The sequence below is a fragment of the Puntigrus tetrazona genome, chromosome 16 (assembly GCF_018831695.1).
Source record: "Puntigrus tetrazona isolate hp1 chromosome 16, ASM1883169v1, whole genome shotgun sequence".
In the NCBI taxonomy this organism is placed as follows: Eukaryota; Metazoa; Chordata; class Actinopteri; order Cypriniformes; family Cyprinidae; genus Puntigrus; species Puntigrus tetrazona.
Window position 1 is genome coordinate 19278814 of NC_056714.1, and position 18202 is coordinate 19297015.

Genomic DNA, 18202 nt, shown 5'->3' on the forward strand with positions numbered 1-18202 from the left:
GATTACAGTTAAGTCTAAAACATACTTTTATGTTGCCTTTGGTTTCATTTTGACTTTGTTGTAATGATTTCTGTTCTCTCGAAAAAACTTATTTTTGTTTCAGATTCTTGTAAATTCTTGTCAGTTTGACCTTGGTATAAATACATTTTAGAATAATAAAGTAAAATGAATAAAAACCAACAAGTGGCAGGTGAATATTTTTACGGTGTGTTCATCAATGAAAAAAATCAAACGGGAAAAATTATTGCATTCACTAAAGACGTTTCTAAGGCCCCTGATATACAATAGTTTTTAATGGAGAATTAAAATTTCCTTTAAAAAAAAGAAAAAATGTATTAAGATTCAGAAAAGTAAACCTAAACTTAAAATTGAATGTCAGCAGATTTAGATCTTTAAGTCATTTTATGTTCGTTTTCATTTTTTATGGTGTTTTGGACATCATCACAGCAAAATAATGAATGTTTCTGCATGTAATTATTCAGTCGACTGCTCCTGATTCCATGTGTTTGCTGGAGATGCCCCAGAGAGCAGCTCCTCCCTGACTGTGTGTGTAGGCATAAATACTGCGGTTAGGGAACATGATTTCTTCTGTAACGGTGCAGTAGGGCAGATTTTTTGTTCTCTATGTCCATGTCAGTAAATTGCACTGTGAATCTTTGTTTATAACCACCACTTTGGTTACTTGGTTTCTTGACTTGAAGCTTTTCTAGAGACTTCAACAACTATATAATATACACCGAGGTATAAAAATTTTTTCACGACAATTATATGAACAAAATAATAAAAAAACACGTAAGTATATATATATATATATATATATATATATATATATATATATATATATATATATATATATATATATATATACATATATATATATATATATATATATATATAAACATTACTGTAATATTACTAAAACATTACTTTTAGAAGTGTTCATTCTTTTTAGTGTTTAATACATATTTTTATAGTACATAATGCATACTGTATAAACACACACATACATACACACACACACACACACACACACACATATATATATATATATATATATATATATATATATATATATATATATATATATATATATATATATATGTGTGTGTGTGTGTGTATAGTAAAAATATTTTATTTAGATAGGATATCATATAATTTCTATTACAATACTCTAATAAAATGTCTTTAGGTAAGGTAACATTGTAATTCAAAAAGTGCCAATGGTGTATATCTTTCCATGAACCGAACCAAACAGAGAGACACTAACACCTTGCACCCTTCAAAGTGCCCTTCAGCGTGATGCTTACTTCTGCCCACAGTGACACATTACTGGTGACTGTTGGGTAAAGGACGTCAGCTATGATTCCTATAGTAAAGAACGTTTAAAGGACACTGATTTGTCGCTGTACTCGCGTCAGCCTTCATCTTAAACAACTTTTAAGCCGTGTGTAATTCATCAACACGCAGGTCATGTTTTGGGCTAAACAGTGGACACGATGACGCGATAATGCACACACCCAAAATGCATCGATCTGATATGCTGCGCTGTGTTTATGTGTATACAGCGAGGAGGAGTTTTCTTTAAAGGTTATAGAAAAGACAGAAAGGTTGTGAGATCAGCCCACCTGAGGAGCCTCATCCAACATCTACTGCTCAGAGAGCCATCAGTTCCTCTGCTAAGGTAAGATCAGGGTCTTCTGATATATCGGACTGTGCCGAAGTGACACGGGAATGATGCTATGAAGAACTACTTCCTTTAATAGCGTTTACTCATCTTGCATGCCAGTGTAAAAATCTTCATTAATGTTTGATTCATTGCCGTTTGCGAATTAATACATAACCTGAGTTATTTGAGCATAAATGAACAGCGATTAGATAAAGATTCCTTCTTAGAATCAGGTCGATAGATGAAGGTGACCTCCGCACCTGCCATTTAGAAGATATGCGAACTGTTCTACATAAAAGTCCCGTAATAGTTCAGAGAAAGCCATGTTTAAAAGGATAGTTCATGCAAAAATTCTAATTTACTCAACCTCAAGTGTTTCTTTCTTCTGTTAAACACAAAAGAAGATATTTTAAAGACTGCTGATAAGCAAACAGTTGCTGGTAGCCACCGACGTAGAAAAAATACCATGGACCATGGAAGTCAATGGCCACCGGCACATGTTTGGTCATCAGCTTTGTATATTTATTTATATTTTTTGCGCTCAGCAGAAGAGAGAAACTCGTACGGGCTTGGAACAGCTCGAGGGTCAGAATTTTCTCAAGCGAACGGAAATTGCGTCCAGACTTCAGGGCCCGCGTGTGGTCAATGAAAAAGAAAGAGCTGAGCTACAAATCCGAAGCATTTCGAGACGATTCTATAACCAGGGGAGGTGGGAGGGCAAACTTTCCAAAACACCTCCAGGCGTTCAAGGGTACACCAGCAGTGTCCTGGGACGTGCTGCGTCCTGACTGCTTTGACCCACGCTTTCTGTTTACTTTCAAAACACGAATGCTGTTTTCTCTCAGCTGCACTTATACAGCTGGAGTTTCTTAACAAACATTCCTCGTCTCGCTGTTGACCCGTACATGGGAACAGAATATGTGCTGGAAGCCGGCCCCTATATAATGTATTGACGTATGAATCATTTCAGTATAAAGCTATTTAACACGTTTACTGTAAAGACACATATTCAATATTAGTCATTTTTACTCACTCTTCAGGTCGATTTCAAGAACTGTTGTGTGATCTGAATCAACTGATTCGTTAGATTCGAAGATATGACTCAAAAGATTCATTCACATACTAAGCATTGACATTTCTGACATGATGATTGCATCAGAGAGAGCTTCAGAATGGCTTTAAAACACTTATTATAAATATTATAAATCACTTATATGACTAATTTAAGGTGCTTTTTGTCATTTTGAAAAACCAGACCTTATTATATTGGGTTTAAAATAAAATGAGGGTAAATAATTACATAATTAATTGAAATTAATATATTACAGCAACTTAGAAATTAATATATTACAGCAACTATTTTTGTAATATAAAAACAAAATGTCTCATTTAGTGCGTATGTGTGTGTGTGTGTGTGTGTCCTTGATCAGGAGAGGTAAAAATGAGCCAGCTCACAGAACTAGTTCTTCTTACAGGTAAGTCGTGACTATTTATGTACACAGTAAAGATTACAGCCAGATCTGTGCCCTTGGGCATGAAGGTCAAGCATTCAGAGAAGACTGTCCATATTTACAGTATACTTGCTGACTTGATGGAAGACAAAAACAGCTTTTTAGTAAAATTATGGTTAAAAATGCTCGTATTTTCTTTCTAAAAACGTTTCAAAATACACATTTTCATACTAAATCTTGAAAAACTATGAGCGCAGTATTTTGAGTGTAAACCCTTTTCTGAAAATGTCTGCTAGTTCATTAGCTTATTAATGTCATGAAGTATTTTCTTCTTTGTGTATGTTTTTTTTACGAATCTTCATTGTCATTTACAGTCTTCTTGGCATTCTTCGGTCAAGCTGAAGCAAGTAAGCCAGAGGATTTTGTTTTTATTCAACTGTAACGCTATTCTACTTGAGTCTATCAGTCTCATGCACTGAGAATATTACTTTTCTGGCAGAAATGTGGTCTGTTTTCAACAACGATCTAACTTTTCTTCTTATTTAATTGCCTTTGCAGATCCTTTCGTTTACAGTAAGTCCTCGGAGGCAGATGCTCATGAGATCCTAATAATATAACGTTCATTGTATATAAAAAAAAATATCCAATCTATAATAATGCTTCTGGTTTTAGACTATGAGGCGCTGAGGATCGGGGGTTTGATCTTCACAGCCCTGCTCGTAGCCGGAGGGGTTGGAGTTCTGTGTTGTAAGTAGCTCTGAGTTCTTACACGCGCATTTTACACCTAACCAAAACCTTATGTTTGACAATATATGCAAAAAAGAGTAACAGACTGTTCTCTTCACAGGGGGGCAGTGCAAACCACGGAGAAAGTAGGTCACATGACCTCACTGTCACATTCATACTTTTACATCTCAGCAAAATCATATTAGTATTTATGGTTAAGAAAATGCTATTATTACCGCATCTCTTTGACGCAGGAATGATGAAGACGCAAGCAAAATCTAAGGATTTCAGACTTCATCTGCTGAAAATTTCCATTGGATTTGATCGAGCGGAAGACTGTTGGGTTTTTTTCTAGAAAGCGCTAATGGCGAACTTGCTTCACTTCTCACCTGTACTTTATTTTATTGTTGATTCTTTCAATATTTTTCAACCATTTAATTTATGCATTAATTACAGTCCCTTCCCAAAAAACTGAGCTGCTGTTATTTTGAATTTATAGAATTACTCTATAAATGTTGATAATCTCTCAAAGTGGCGTTTTAATAAAAATTCTCAGTCATGGGCCTGCAAAACTGATTTGGTTGTCATTTTATGTCTAAATGAATTTTTTGGATGAGAGATATTCAAACATTGGCTGGCCTTGATGGAAGTTAAATGTATTTATTTTATTTTATTTATTTTTTTTGTAAAAATCTAAGTACAATGAAATACTGAAATGCATTATACACAGCATGCATTAAACATAGATGGAAATAAATAAAATAAATAAATGTGGTTATTCATATATTTATTTGACCTGTTTCTCAATGATAATGTCCAGGCAAAAAAAATTAATGAAAATAAAATACAAAATACTTTTCAGTTAAGTTAAGTTTATGTGCATTTCCTCCAACCCTAAAACAAAACAGAATCCAATGCATAATTTAAAATAAAACACATGTGAAAAATCTATACTAAAAACGTCTTTATGTTGAGGCATATTTTTTGCAGACTTTTCTTACGAGTTCTGCTGGATCATTGTGTTTGCTCCCAAGTAGAATAAATTCAGCCTGAGCGTGCATGACAAACTAAAAACTTAGTTGCTCTCCCAGAGAAAGGATCCTTCATTCAAAACTCAACCCACTCAGGACTGAGCCAACCTGTTGAGCGGATGGTGTAGGGTGTTGGTTTCAGTCTGTCTAGATCAGATCTTTACGGGTGGTTCCTTCACAACCACGTTTCAAACCTCAACATTTCACTTTCTTTCTCCTTGAAAAGGGTGAGTAATCAGCTCCGATACCGTTTTAATGTTTTTATAGTGAAACATATGTTACGGCAGGTTGATGGTCAAGTTCACTGTCTATTAATATATAATAATTAGGGTATTTAAGGTGTTTTGTGTTCATACTTTACGTGGTGTATAATAGGGAATCTCTGTATCGTTCTGATAATCTGTTCAACATTACAATTTAAGTTACTAATAAGTATTTAATAATAATAACATTACTATCCAATACGGTTTTTATGGATGGATGGATACGGATAGATGACATTATCTGACTCATGGTGTCTTAAAATCTAAGATCTGATTTAATATAATGTTATTTTACGAATTACGTGTTGTCAGCATAACAAATTTAACTAAACATATGAATTTCATAGTATTTTGCTTTCATGCAAAATGTGATCATCACAAAACATTTTTAAAAAATCAGCTTTTTAATGTGATCCCAGGCTTTTGGACCTCACTGTTGGTTTTCCTCCAGTGATTTGGAAACTGGAATGTCATGCAGCTTTACTCTGGAAAGCAGCTGCGTCCTGTTTCGCCGCAACTTTTAAAGCTCACAGGCACCTGAATTCATTGCTTCAGACTAAGTTTAGCCAGTCCTTTATTGGCATACGATTCTGTGAAGAACCATTAAACTCCATGGAACATTTCAACTGCACTAAAGGTGGAAAAAAAACTGTATATATATTTTTGTAATGTTTTTTCGAAGAACTCAACATGTTTTTTCTATTGCATTGCTGCAAAACCCGCTTTTGAACGCTTTATTTTTAAGAGTGTAGATCTTGGAGGCTAAATCAAGAGCAGGCCATGTATAAAACATGGATGAAATCCAGTCCTTCGATGAAGTAAACACATCAAACGCGGTGTTTAAAGTTTGAGATGCACCGAGACGGCCCCAGCATCTGTCTCGAAGCGTGTTTTGTTTGGTTAACCTCTTCGAATTTATAATCAGAGTCCAGCGTTCCAGAAAAAAAGTGAAGCGCGGAAGGGTTACACTTAGATGATCATGGCCATGTTTTTGAACTAAAAATGGCCTGAAATGTATTTGTACTGGGGGATAAGATTGGGTATTGAAGTGATCTGCTCGTGGAAACTGATTTTTGTTAGCTGAAAGCAACACAAAGACTGCACTACTTTAACCACTGGAAAGGGCGGGACTGTGGTTTTTGGAACGATGATTCATTTCAGCAGAATGTCTTCCTGTGTCACTTTGAGCACATGGCCGGCAAAGAGCTGAAGTAAACTTCAGTGTAAATATATAAATATACATACATATATATATATATATCGTTTTCTAGATAGGTCAATCTGTGAAAACTCTGCTGAACTAGCTGGTTTTACTCCATTTTAAAGGGCTTGTGTTACTAAAGGGCATCTGTCAGCGTGTTTGTGCTGGAGTGTATAATCATACAATACTTCAAAGTTCACAGCCTGTTCTCAGGGGTGGAATTTTGTTCCTAATATAGCTGCAGTCTGGATTCCGGTGTACATGGCTTGCATCCTTTGTGTGCCATGTGATTGTGTCAAGTTGTCTTATATGGAGCTGGGATGTTTGGAAAAAAGTAGGTGACAACAAATGTGACTTAAATACACTGTACTGACCACTCACACACACAGACACACACACACTTCAACCAATCAAACGCAGTATTAACTGTTCACTTCAGTATTTACAAGGCATATGCAAATATTTTTAGCCTTGGTTAAGCTCAAACTCCAAAAGGTTTTTAAGCTATGTAATCTATATTCCTGTTTATGCAGATCAGTCAATTAGCCTTTATGATGTTGTCTAGTGACGGTTTTAGTTGTTTTCAACTGTGAGCATTTGGCAACACTGGCCTTTATGTTGAATTGGGTCAAACCACGTAGACTGCTATAGTAAAAATAAAAACTGAAATAAGTAGAGAGAAGTGTAGTTCTGACATTAAGTGTCTGTTCACTAATTTAGGTTTGCTAACTTTGCTAGTAAGCTATCAACAGTCAGAGCTGTTTCGACACTCTATTACACTCACAACCATGTTGCTATGTTCTGGTTGCCATGCAGTTGTTAGGTGGTCTCTAGGATGTTCTGGATGGTTGCTAGGTGGTTACCTACTGGAGCAAGTCAAAAGCACACAATTGTAAGTTAGATCACTCAGTAAAACACCTTCTCACCTTTAAAAAAGAAATAAACCCATTGTTCGTCTAGTTTTCCATTATAAATGTGTCCTTAAATCAGGACAAATTTACTTGAATGCAATGATTTATGAAATTAAGTCTTATTTTTATGAAAATGCATCAAAATTAAATACATATTTTAAACTACAGAAAAGTAATAGTTTTAATTTTGAATTAAGTTCCGTTTTTGGCTTATGCCGGTTACGTTTTTTTAAGAATAAGCTCACCTGATGCATTGAGTAAACACTGAGCAAAACAGTATTTTATTGTTTTCCAGTGCACAACAAGCCACACAATTTGTGTATAGAGTATAGGGTTAAGGGTTTGAAAATCACTATGTGAAATTGAAACCAGACACAATAAATGCATTCAGACTGAAGTATTGACTTGCTCAGACACTGAGGTTTAGCGATATTCCTCAGATGTCTTTTTTAAATTTCTTGTTTCCTGTGAGAATTTAATTTTGCACATGAGGAGCAAATACAAGGAGCTGATAGAGAGTAGGCCTATTGTTAGTAGAACGAGCTATGGGAACAGTGCAGACAGAAACAAGGAATTACATTGAAAACGAGAGGGTTGGGTTGTAATGTGAGAAGAGGAAGTGATGTTAAACACTGTAGGACACAATTCCTCATTCTTTCTCGTGACTCACACACACACACACACACACACACACACACACACATTGGCAAGCCAACGTGACCGTGCCCTATCACAAGACTTTCATCAACATGCACCCTGGGAGATTCTGCCTGGTATAAGGTGCCAAAACGTCCAGACCGTCCAAGTCGAAAACAACGCTCTCTCTCTCTCTCCTTTTCTCTCAGCTGTTTACAGTAGACTAACAGACTAACAAAAATGACTGTAAACAGACAGCTTGGCAGAATTACATTTGCACTGCTTGGTACTGGAGTTATCTGTCTCTGTTATTTAATTTATTGGACATAATAGACATAACAGAAAGCTGTGAGCATGCATAGCCTAACCCTTTTAATCTCTTGAACAAAAAACTAAAACTAAAAACTTCAGACTGATATCTTTCATTAATAGGTTTTTATATAGGCCTGTCCCTCCAAAAAGGAAGGTCTTATTTTTACACTAAAAACTTAATCACTCCAGACCAGAATTGTAACTTTAAATAAACAACTTAACCTTCTCACATTTTAAACAGCTGGTCTGCTTTGTCAACGAAGATCGTTTCAAATGAATCCAAAGAGGTATAATAGATCAGTGCTTCCAAGAAGCGCACCGCGTTACCTGAATGAATCATTGTTTTTGATTGACTCGGTTAAGAATGATTCAGCGTCTTGTTAATAATACCCGCATGATAGTCACATTAGGTCACCTGATGGTTTATGCAACTTGCAGAAACAGTCACTAAAATTAAAAACACTAAGGTCCAAACTGTCCGTCTCAAAGGAAAAAACACTTAGTCCTTGGTGTGACACGGTGAACAAATGTTCCAAGAAATGAACGAATCAGCGTTTTTGAACGAATCGGTTGAAAATGATTGAAGCAATCGCAATAAACGAGACAAATGTCACAAAAAGCTGACAGTTCTTAATAACCACACATCTGCCAACCCTAAAAAGGACCAAAAGGGCACATAAAAGTAGTAGGCATAAAGTTTTGAACTATATGTGAAATCTATACCCAGACAAACCATATTTGAGAATGAGTAAATTATGACAGAATTGGTGGATTAACAAACACACAGAAAAGTCATCAGACAAGCACCTGTTTGCAAATTTCATGTTCTGCATGCAGAATCTAATTTGACTTGATTTACATAAACAAACTGCAGGCTTGCCTATTATGCGAATAAACTGAATCCATAATTTTTTTTCCCCCATTACACTCCAAAAAAATATGGCGCGCATGTTTACAAGAAGAAGGAAATTAGATAATTCACGGTCAAGATAATAGGGCATAAAACAGACAGAGGGATTTATTAAACCTCTCTGAAAGCTCTAGATTAACCGCTGCCTTGTTCACTGCTCACGCTGGCCCAGGCTGCTCTGATGAAAGGCCTGAAATACTGGACTTTATTTTGTCTCAGCATGTCTCTGGTGAACCCATTATTTTTCCCCTTCTCTGCCACCATGATTGGAAGCTGAAGGTGGAGACTGTTACATCATCCCATGCTGGTAGGGATGGGCACAGCATTCCCTCTGGTCTCCCAGAGACGAAATGGAAAATCCCAGCTAAGCTCAAATGGTGCTCCAGCGTGTTTCCACAGTGCGCTTTTAATTACGACGTAGACATAAGTCAGCATCTGTCAGGTCACGTAAACCCCTAGCGCTTTCAGTGTGTGCTCAAAGGCTGTCTTTCATACGAAAGGGCTTAGCGTCTTCCTGGCAGTTGTTTTGTTTGGTGTATGAAGGTTTGGTTGCTGAGATGTTCCAGGCCTTTTGCTGAAATTTGATCCGGGTATGCTTTGTGTTCTCAGAGTTGCTATTTGTTGCTCCAGTGTGTTTAATCAGATCAGATGCATTGGCAGGGTATGTGATCATTTGATTTACCCCATTTTCGTTGATGTGAAGCTGGCAGAGGACAATAATTCAGGCATTAAGGGGATTCATGTTATATTTATAGCATAATGGATTAGAGTGGATTGCAAAGCATAATGGGAATTAGCTCTCATGTACGCAACAGATACACGATCTGCTTTTTAGATCTTAACAGTATTATTTTCCTCCTTTTAATGTGAAAAAGCTCACATTGACAATCCGTTTTACATTAGTCAGTCTGACTTGTGTCAGATAGAAAAATGTACATTTAAGGAGAAAAATTATCTCAGGAGGAGCTTTTGAAAAGGAATAGATCAAGACTTGACAAGATCAAGAGGGCTTGGGTGATGTCAGCAAAAAGGAAAGAGATGGAAATATGTATTACTTTTTGATTAAAGCATGCAGTTTCGTGCCTTAAGTGAGTGGAATTCACTGTCGTGATTACAGTAGATAGCCGGTGCGCATGTTTTTTTTGTCGCTGTTGTAAAGCAATTTTCCTACCCGATTAAATGCTCCCAGGAACAAGCCTTTCCACCCTTGAGAAGTCATTGCATCATCAGAATTGTTTTAAAACTGGTATTTCAAGGTAAAAAACAAATAAAAAACAGATTTGCTTGAAAGATTTGATGATAGACTGATACGCACAATAAGACCTAGAAAATGCATAAAGATATTAAATAGGAATATTATATGTTATCGCTTTATTAATGGAAAACCTAATTTTGTATTGCAGGTTAAATCCACACTGTCATGATGAAGACTTTGGCACTAGTTTTCTTGACACGTAAGTGCTTATGTACCAATATCCCTGCAGAACCCCCCCCACACAATAGAACCCTACCCAAAACACAATAGAAAATTTAATGGATTTAATGGTTATAATTGGAATTTGTATTGGTTTTAATGGCAAATATAATGGTGTCTACTGGTATGTGATGGATTCTATTGGTTGGACGTTAAATCCTATTGGAAATATGCCCAAAACACACTCCAAAAAGGAATTTTGTAATGGTTTTACTGAACAAAAGTTAATGGTTCATGCTATTTTAATGGAAACCATTAGCATTTCTGTGACGGTTTCTATTGGGCTTCTATTGTTTGTTGTTTTTTTAGCAGGGATTTAAATTGCTTGCTGTCTTACTAAGCTTTACTGAACTATAAATGTTCCTGTGAACACACACCAATACTATGCCATGTTGCTTTTGTAGTTTTGTCCCTTGTGTTGGCAGAAGGTCAGCAGACAAGTAAGAGATTTCAATTCTTTCTGTTATTTTTTCTTTATTCGTCCTCATGATAAAACAGTATTGCACATGCATGCATTTTTTAATGACTTTTCTGGCTTTGACTTTGCAGCAGAGGAAGACCCCTTCTCTTTTGGTCAGTTGCACACATCTTTTACCATCATTAATCCATCATAATACTTAAAGAGGTCTCAAGATCATCTTTTAACTTTTCTTTGATTGTTCTCATTCTGTCTTACACTAGATTATCACAGACTTCGGGTTGGAGGTCTGATCTTGGCAGCAGTTCTGTGTCTGATTGGCATCACTATTCTTCTAAGTGAGTGTGCTATCGACTTCTTCAATTTTACAAACTTCAGATTTTATCCGTGTTTTGTCAAGCAGAGTAACATAAATGTAGACTATATAAAGTGCAGTGATATATATTATATTATGTTATCTGTATTAAAGGCCTGTAAAAATTTAATGTCATAGTTTATAGGCCTTTATATTTTCATGTTTATATATTGTACTAAAATGTTTGTTACACAGTTAGACCGATAGGTGGCGACAAGCGAGCCTGTTATGTGTATTGCAAGCGAGTCATTATATTACTCTCAGCTGATTTGTTCACATAATGTGATTCATTGGAAATCAAGTACAGTTTATAATAATGAGTCATTATTAATCCGGTTTCACAGGATCATTAAAACAAAACAAAACACTGCTACTCTGTCTTGGATATTTATTTTGACTTATTTTATTATTTAAACTATTTAAAATGTATTTGAACTGTCAATATTGTGTCTACAATGTAAGTTGCGTAACATTGACTCATTGAATCTTTCAACCGGTTTCACAGAATCTTTAAAAAAACAAACACCACTAGCGAGTCTTTTCGGTGTTGTTTAGAACTATTGTTATTCATTTTAACCAGAATACTGTTTAACGTGTAAGTTAGGCACTCTTTCAGCTAATTTCTGTAAATCATTAAGAAACAAAACACCACTACTGTGTCTCTTGAAGCGTTTTGTTTTAAACTGTTTTGTTTAAACTATTTATTTTAACTGCCGATAAACTGTACCCCACTTTGTTTTGTTGTTTAATTAGTACTAGAGGCTTGAACGCACATATTCGCAAATATGCATTTGTCGAACCGACAATATTCATATGCGCTTATATTCACGTTTTTTCCCTTCGCATTTCGAGTTGAAACGTGACCTTGACGTATTTTGGATTCTCTGTTCAAAACATCCTTTGCCTTTATTACAGGTGGACACTGCAGATGCAAATTCAACCAAGACAAGAGGTATGAAGAGTATATATTTTGGACTTCTGCATTACTTTGATTTACGTTTAAAATGTAGAAACTGTGTAGGTCTAACAGAGCAGCTCTCTTTTGACAGGAGGAGGACAGGAAGCAACGCTCAAGCGATGCTCAACGATACAGGTCTGTCAGCTTTCTTTTACCTGTGCAGTTTACAACCAATAAACCAGTAACGTTAAGATAAATCAAGGTATAAGGTATAAAGCACCTTATAAAACGTCACTATAACCCTGTGCGGTCCATCTGCTAATTGTTGCTGTGCCAGAGCCCCGTGATGCAGTGGGATGCGGTGGGCCTGTCCTCAGTGGTGGGCCCGTATGGTCCGTCTCCACAGCACCACTCACATGGTTTCCAGGATGAGTCATACATTCTCCCTTTGGTGTATTTACACACCATGATCCCTGTGGGTGGGACTGGAGAAACAGGATATAGATGTGCTATGTAAATATTTTATCATATATTCCGCATCCCATTGTCTGTAGTGAGGAATAAGTGAATTAGAATTGAATTAAAAACATTTCTTGTAATTGGGGTTTTAATTATTCAGAGGGGTGTCAAATTTTCCTTGATGTTTTGAGATGGAAGAGTTCATGGACACATGCTTTAACTTTCAGGCCTTGAATTTTCCATTGAATTTTATTTATTATAATTTTTTTTTTTTTTTGCAGTTCTGCAACTTGCGTGTACTTTTGCATGAACAAGTGAAATTAGTAAATAATACAAATGTTAAATGAAATAAATTAAATCTATAAAGATAAAATGGAAAAATGATATTAAAACATATTATAAAATCATTTTATTTACAAATAAATACAATTAGATTTTAATTAAGATAATTAAGCTAATTAAGATTAACCCCCCCAAAAAATGTGTTAGCATAGTATAGCCCTGTGAGTACTGTGTATATTCAGAATATTCTCAAATAAATATGATAATAAACCTCGAATTCCCAAATTAATATCATAATGAACCTACCATTTTATATAGATTATAAAAAAAAATTAAAAATACAAAAATGTGACCCACTTGATAAACGATTGTATTTTATGTCATGAACATGTAAGTTCAGTTAGCCTATATATTTTTAAATATGATATTACTTTGTTTTTCAGCAAGGGCCAGCGAATGCTAAATACCTGCTGGCCTGACCTGAACCAATCAGAGGAGACGGTCCGTCTTTATGTGCTGGTTTATCAGAGGAACCGTTTCTCTTTTAAGACGAGGAACCTGATACGAAGGTTTTCTGTGTTTTCACTGCCTATCTGCTCCAGAGGAGGAAGCTGAAAATCCATATACCGTTTTTTTATATGCCAGACGTGTCTTTTTGATATCATTTAATATAAATCGATTACCAAAAATCTTTTTTTTTCCCTCCTGTCAGTAATTGTATTAAATTATGTTGGATGTAGGTGCGCAAGGGAAGGCTTTCGATGGAAGTGTGCTGAATCGTATGAAAACCTGTAACCAAAAATGACTAGCTCTAGCTGTTCCGCGCAATATTACGCTGTTGCATTCTGTGTGAAGTAGTTTACCGTTCAGGCTTGCTTGGCTAGTTAAAAAAAGACACGAAAAGATTACGCTATCATATTTACGTCGCGATGTCGTCATGTGCTTGATCCGTTTTCATTCGCAGCCCGTGCGTCACGGGATTGCTGGTAGTATTAAGAGTTTATTTTTATCTGTCGTGTGAAAAATGTCAGAATCGGTCGAACATACACTAAAATAAACTGAGAGACACTAAACACACCTGCATCAATGTTTTCTGTTCTCTGACTCCAGCTGACTGACACCCTGCTGTTTCTCAAAGCTTTTAGATGAGCATGAGGTTTGTTTTTGGATTTTTTTCCACGATTAAGGCGAGTTTAGCTAAAGCCCTGGTACTTTTCACATCCTTTCAATGCATGCGAAATGTTTTGAAGAAGCTATATGAAGCTAGATAAAACAGTGGCTGGTAGAACGGTCAGAAAACAGCTACAAAGACCAAGATTTACTCAACAGCTCCCTCTACTCTCTTAAATGTTTAGCCATTACACAACCAATCATAAACATGCAACTGTCAGTATTGATTTCAATGAGAAATAGCTATGTTTGCACACATTTAGATTTTGGCAACGTAAGTTACAGTTAACTCTCAACATTTTCGGGATTAACAACCATGTGCTGAAATGCAGTTTTACATAAGTGACCTTCAGAAACTAGTACTTATTCATATATAGAATCGGTTTTAGTTCAGTCATTTGTTTTAGTAGGCTACATTAAGTGAAAAATGCCAAATGTTGCCTTTGAAATGAGCTGAAACAAGTTTTTATATGTATATTTAATTTCTACCGATGTTTAGTTAGTATAATAAAACAAATCAGACCATTGAAGGAAGAAAGAATCTGTTATTATCATTTATCATACTTGCATTTTACAAAGGAGGTTTTGATCGTTTTGCAAACATGGAAGAACAGTGGCGTTGCGTGGTTGTAAAAAGTAAATAATAATAAAAAAATGTTCTGATTATATCAGAGAGAAAGAGAGTGGAAGTACTGGAAATTGCCTACATTTTTTTAGTTTTGTATAAAAGTTTTTGCAGTTTAAATTGTTGTGATGAAGCATAAATTCGGTGGTCTGCTTATCTGTGTGCACAGCCTGGATGCAGTCTACTGTATGTGCAAGCACACACTCATTGGTACAAGGTGGTTTTGGTTAGGTTTCAGAGAAACGAAACCTCAGGATTAGAGCTGGTTTACCACTTCACTGTCATAAGCAAATCTAGATCCATCCTACGCTTTCTTCAAAGACGTCACAAACTAAACGGAGGATATTGTGGACTTTCCAAAGAAATGACTTTGAAAAGATGATTCAGTTTTTAGAAGGCGGACTGCTGGATTTCTGAGGTGGCCGATGGAAAGTATTACTTGTGAACTTTCATACCGATTAGGCTTGCCACGATATTAGATTTTTCACACCACGGTTATTGTGCCCAAAAGAAAACTTTGGGGAAAAACTTTAGCATTCAAATATTTTTATACTTGTCTATTTAGCATTTATTTTGTACCCATTCAACAAACATAAGGAGGCAGGTAGACAGGGCGCATGCACTCTGGGTTTCTCAGTCTTCTTTAAAGAGCCCTATGAAATTACAAAATATGTATAAAAGATTTATAGAGCACTGAAGTGTGCCAGACGTGAATTGAAATTGTATTTTTTCACAGAGGGGTATGGTGTAACCCTGGTCCGCGTGTGAAGACGATGCGCAGCGCTAATCACTGAATAAATGTTCCCAAGTGAAGTGAACTTCACGGATTCACCCTCATCAGGGAGTAGGGAGCAACGCTGTGTAGCGACCATGTCAATCGGAACACAGTTCATGCATAATCTGATGATCAGAATCGGTGTTAAAAAAAAAAGAGATACATAACATGCAGAGCGGAGGGTATGCGAGGACTGCTGCTCTACGGAGAAGTTTCTCTGAAGTCGAAAAACTCTCATGGTGGCGAGCTTACTTTTTTCGAAACGTGGACAAAACCTCGTGCGGCGTGACTCTCGCGTGCGCGCGCACGCGCGCGCTGCGTCTTCTTCTCGTTTAACAGCGGGCGTCTGCATTAAGGTGCAATACTGCCACCTGGGAGATCAACCGGGGACTAGCTGGGGATACGGGTTGTCGTAAGAGTCCTGTTCGGTTATCGCCAAAATAACGTCGATGTCGATATTTCACGGTTTTATCGCGCCACCCCTACCGTTTTGCGTCACCACATTCAATATCGATCTTAAATACAATGTGAGCGTTCAGTTAAAGATTCTGAAGCAAGACCAGTCAAGATCTGCTATTCAAAATGCACCATAAATAGCTCATATTATTGGTGAAACTTTAAATGACACAGGATAACTGTGGTTAAACAAAAAAGTAGGCCGCTTTTTTTCTTTCTTTTTTTTTTTTTTACCTCAACCCATTACCTTTCACCATAAAAGGATGCTGAGAAAAGTCTCTCAGTATTCGATCTGAAAAGCAAAGTGCCTTATCTAAAGAAGAAGGGTAGACAAGATCAGATATGGACCAAGCTTTTGCTCCAGTATATGCTCAGGCTGGTAGTAACGGATGTCTTCATGCAGTCCATCCCGTGAGCATCCAGCTCCATCCCCATGTCCTGAATCAACACAACCAGCCTGTGGTCATTGTTCAACCCTCTGCGAACATGAGGCACCAGCCACAAGCCAAGCCTGTGCCGGATTACATGGGTTACTCCATATTTTCCACGCTGTGCTGCTGTCTCTGTCTGGGACTTTGTGCTCTTCAATACTCTCGAGATGTAAGTTTTAATTTATTTGCGGTTAGTATGATTTTGAAAGAAGTCTCTTAGGCTGAATTAATTTCATTAAAAATGCAGTCAATGCAGAAATATTTAAAAATGTTATTAGAATTTAAAATAACTATTTTCTCTTTTAATGTGTTTTAAAGTTAACTTATTCCTGTGATGAAAAACTGAGCATCATTGCTCCAGTTTCCAGTTCCTTCAGAAGTTATTCTAATATGCTGATTTGGTTCTCCAGAAATATTTCTATTCAATATAATAATGATTAACAATGACTAAAACAGCAGTATGCACATATACTGTATAAGCACATTACATTTTTAATTTTTTTGTATTTTTTAGTATTATTTTTTTAAATAATTGAAATATGTTTGTGAATTGATGTGCTCTATCACCTGTCTTTTTGTCTCACTGTAAAGTAGAAAATATTTTCACTCAATAAAATTGCCAATAAAATTCTTGCCAAATAAATTTTTTAACACAATGAATATTTGGAGTATAAAGTATTTTCATCTAAAAGGACATCAATATTCTTGGTTTTATTACCTTTTATTTTGTTATAAAAGGAATATGGTATGTGCTTGGATAATTCAGGGGCTATAATGAAGGTGTAACCATTTTTTTTCCAATTGGACTTTTTGTCTTCCATTGTTCATTGATTACTATTACTTATTGTGGTAATGGAAACTGATGTTCTTCACTGCACTAGCTTTATATGAGCAAAGCTGGTCTCTTACTGGCAGACTAGTAGATGATGTCTCTAAATAAGCTCTAGAGTCAGGATATTGACATTTATCTTTACTTTCACAGACTCGCTCTGCCAATGCTGCTGGACAGAGAAGAGAAGCTGCGAAAAGCTCTCAAACTGCACTCATCCTGAACCATGTCGCTGTTATTGTGGGAATCATCCTGCTTGGAGCATATGTCTTAAACACGTTTTACCTATCAGGTCAAACCGATTCGTAGTTATCTTCCCAAAGATACATCCCATCTGCTTTTCAAGCAAATTTGGTATTGTACACTCCTGTGCAATTTTATCTTTTTTTTGGTTCTCTTTGCAGATCTGGATAGTTTTATCATTACGTTACACATTGCAATACGCTTAAACGTGCAAAATTATATTTTTCAATCTTTTTATTTTTTACTAATTGGTATTAAAAAAAAGTTTCAATAGACAAATAAAGGTAACTGTATTGTTGTTTAATGTACTGCATAAACGCTTCAAATGTAGCCACAATGGATTTTAAGAATATTCATTTTTAATCTTTGTTTTCTCGGAAGTCTCAATAATCTATGATTGACCTGATATTTGTGAATAATAAAGTCCATTAACAATATAAAAAAACCTTTTTTGTTGTTGTTGACCGTTGAGCTTGAAGAAAATTAATTTACTGATTTTTTTTATTTTGAAATAAACCTCAAAAAGGGTAAATAATATTATTTGTTATTAAAATGATAAAATTTTTTAAAAGTTTAATTTAGATTTAATGATCAGGTTTTAAAGAAATTTTATAAATTACCTATAATCAGGAATGTTGTTTTAAGCCATATCAATTCTGCATTTATGAATTATGTGTCTC

The 18202-nt window shown here is 35.8% G+C and overlaps 3 protein-coding genes across 3 annotated transcripts; all 3 read left to right on the top strand.

The window, feature by feature from the left end:
* Positions 1 to 1569: 1569 nt before the first annotated feature.
* fxyd11 (FXYD domain containing ion transport regulator 11) lies at positions 1570 to 4627 on the top strand. The gene is made up of 7 exons (XM_043261073.1): positions 1570 to 1681; positions 3097 to 3141; positions 3492 to 3524; positions 3676 to 3690; positions 3790 to 3864; positions 3965 to 3989; positions 4098 to 4627. Exons 2-7 carry the CDS (start codon positions 3108 to 3110, stop codon positions 4123 to 4125), a joined length of 210 nt encoding a protein of 69 aa, XP_043117008.1. The 5' UTR covers positions 1570 to 1681; positions 3097 to 3107; the 3' UTR covers positions 4126 to 4627.
* A 320-nt stretch (positions 4628 to 4947) lies between these two features.
* fxyd3 (FXYD domain containing ion transport regulator 3) lies at positions 4948 to 14066 on the top strand. Its single transcript, XM_043261071.1, has 8 exons — positions 4948 to 5101; positions 10511 to 10561; positions 10986 to 11021; positions 11131 to 11154; positions 11263 to 11337; positions 12270 to 12306; positions 12404 to 12447; positions 13437 to 14066. Exons 2-8 carry the CDS (start codon positions 10528 to 10530, stop codon positions 13454 to 13456), a joined length of 270 nt encoding a protein of 89 aa, XP_043117006.1. The 5' UTR covers positions 4948 to 5101; positions 10511 to 10527; the 3' UTR covers positions 13457 to 14066.
* Positions 14067 to 14213: 147 nt separating this feature from the next.
* On the top strand, positions 14214 to 17976 carry LOC122360453 (synapse differentiation-inducing gene protein 1-like). The gene is made up of 2 exons (XM_043261070.1): positions 14214 to 16619; positions 17433 to 17976. Exons 1-2 carry the CDS (start codon positions 16362 to 16364, stop codon positions 17586 to 17588), a joined length of 414 nt encoding a protein of 137 aa, XP_043117005.1. The 5' UTR covers positions 14214 to 16361; the 3' UTR covers positions 17589 to 17976.
* The last annotated feature ends 226 nt before the right edge of the window (positions 17977 to 18202 follow it).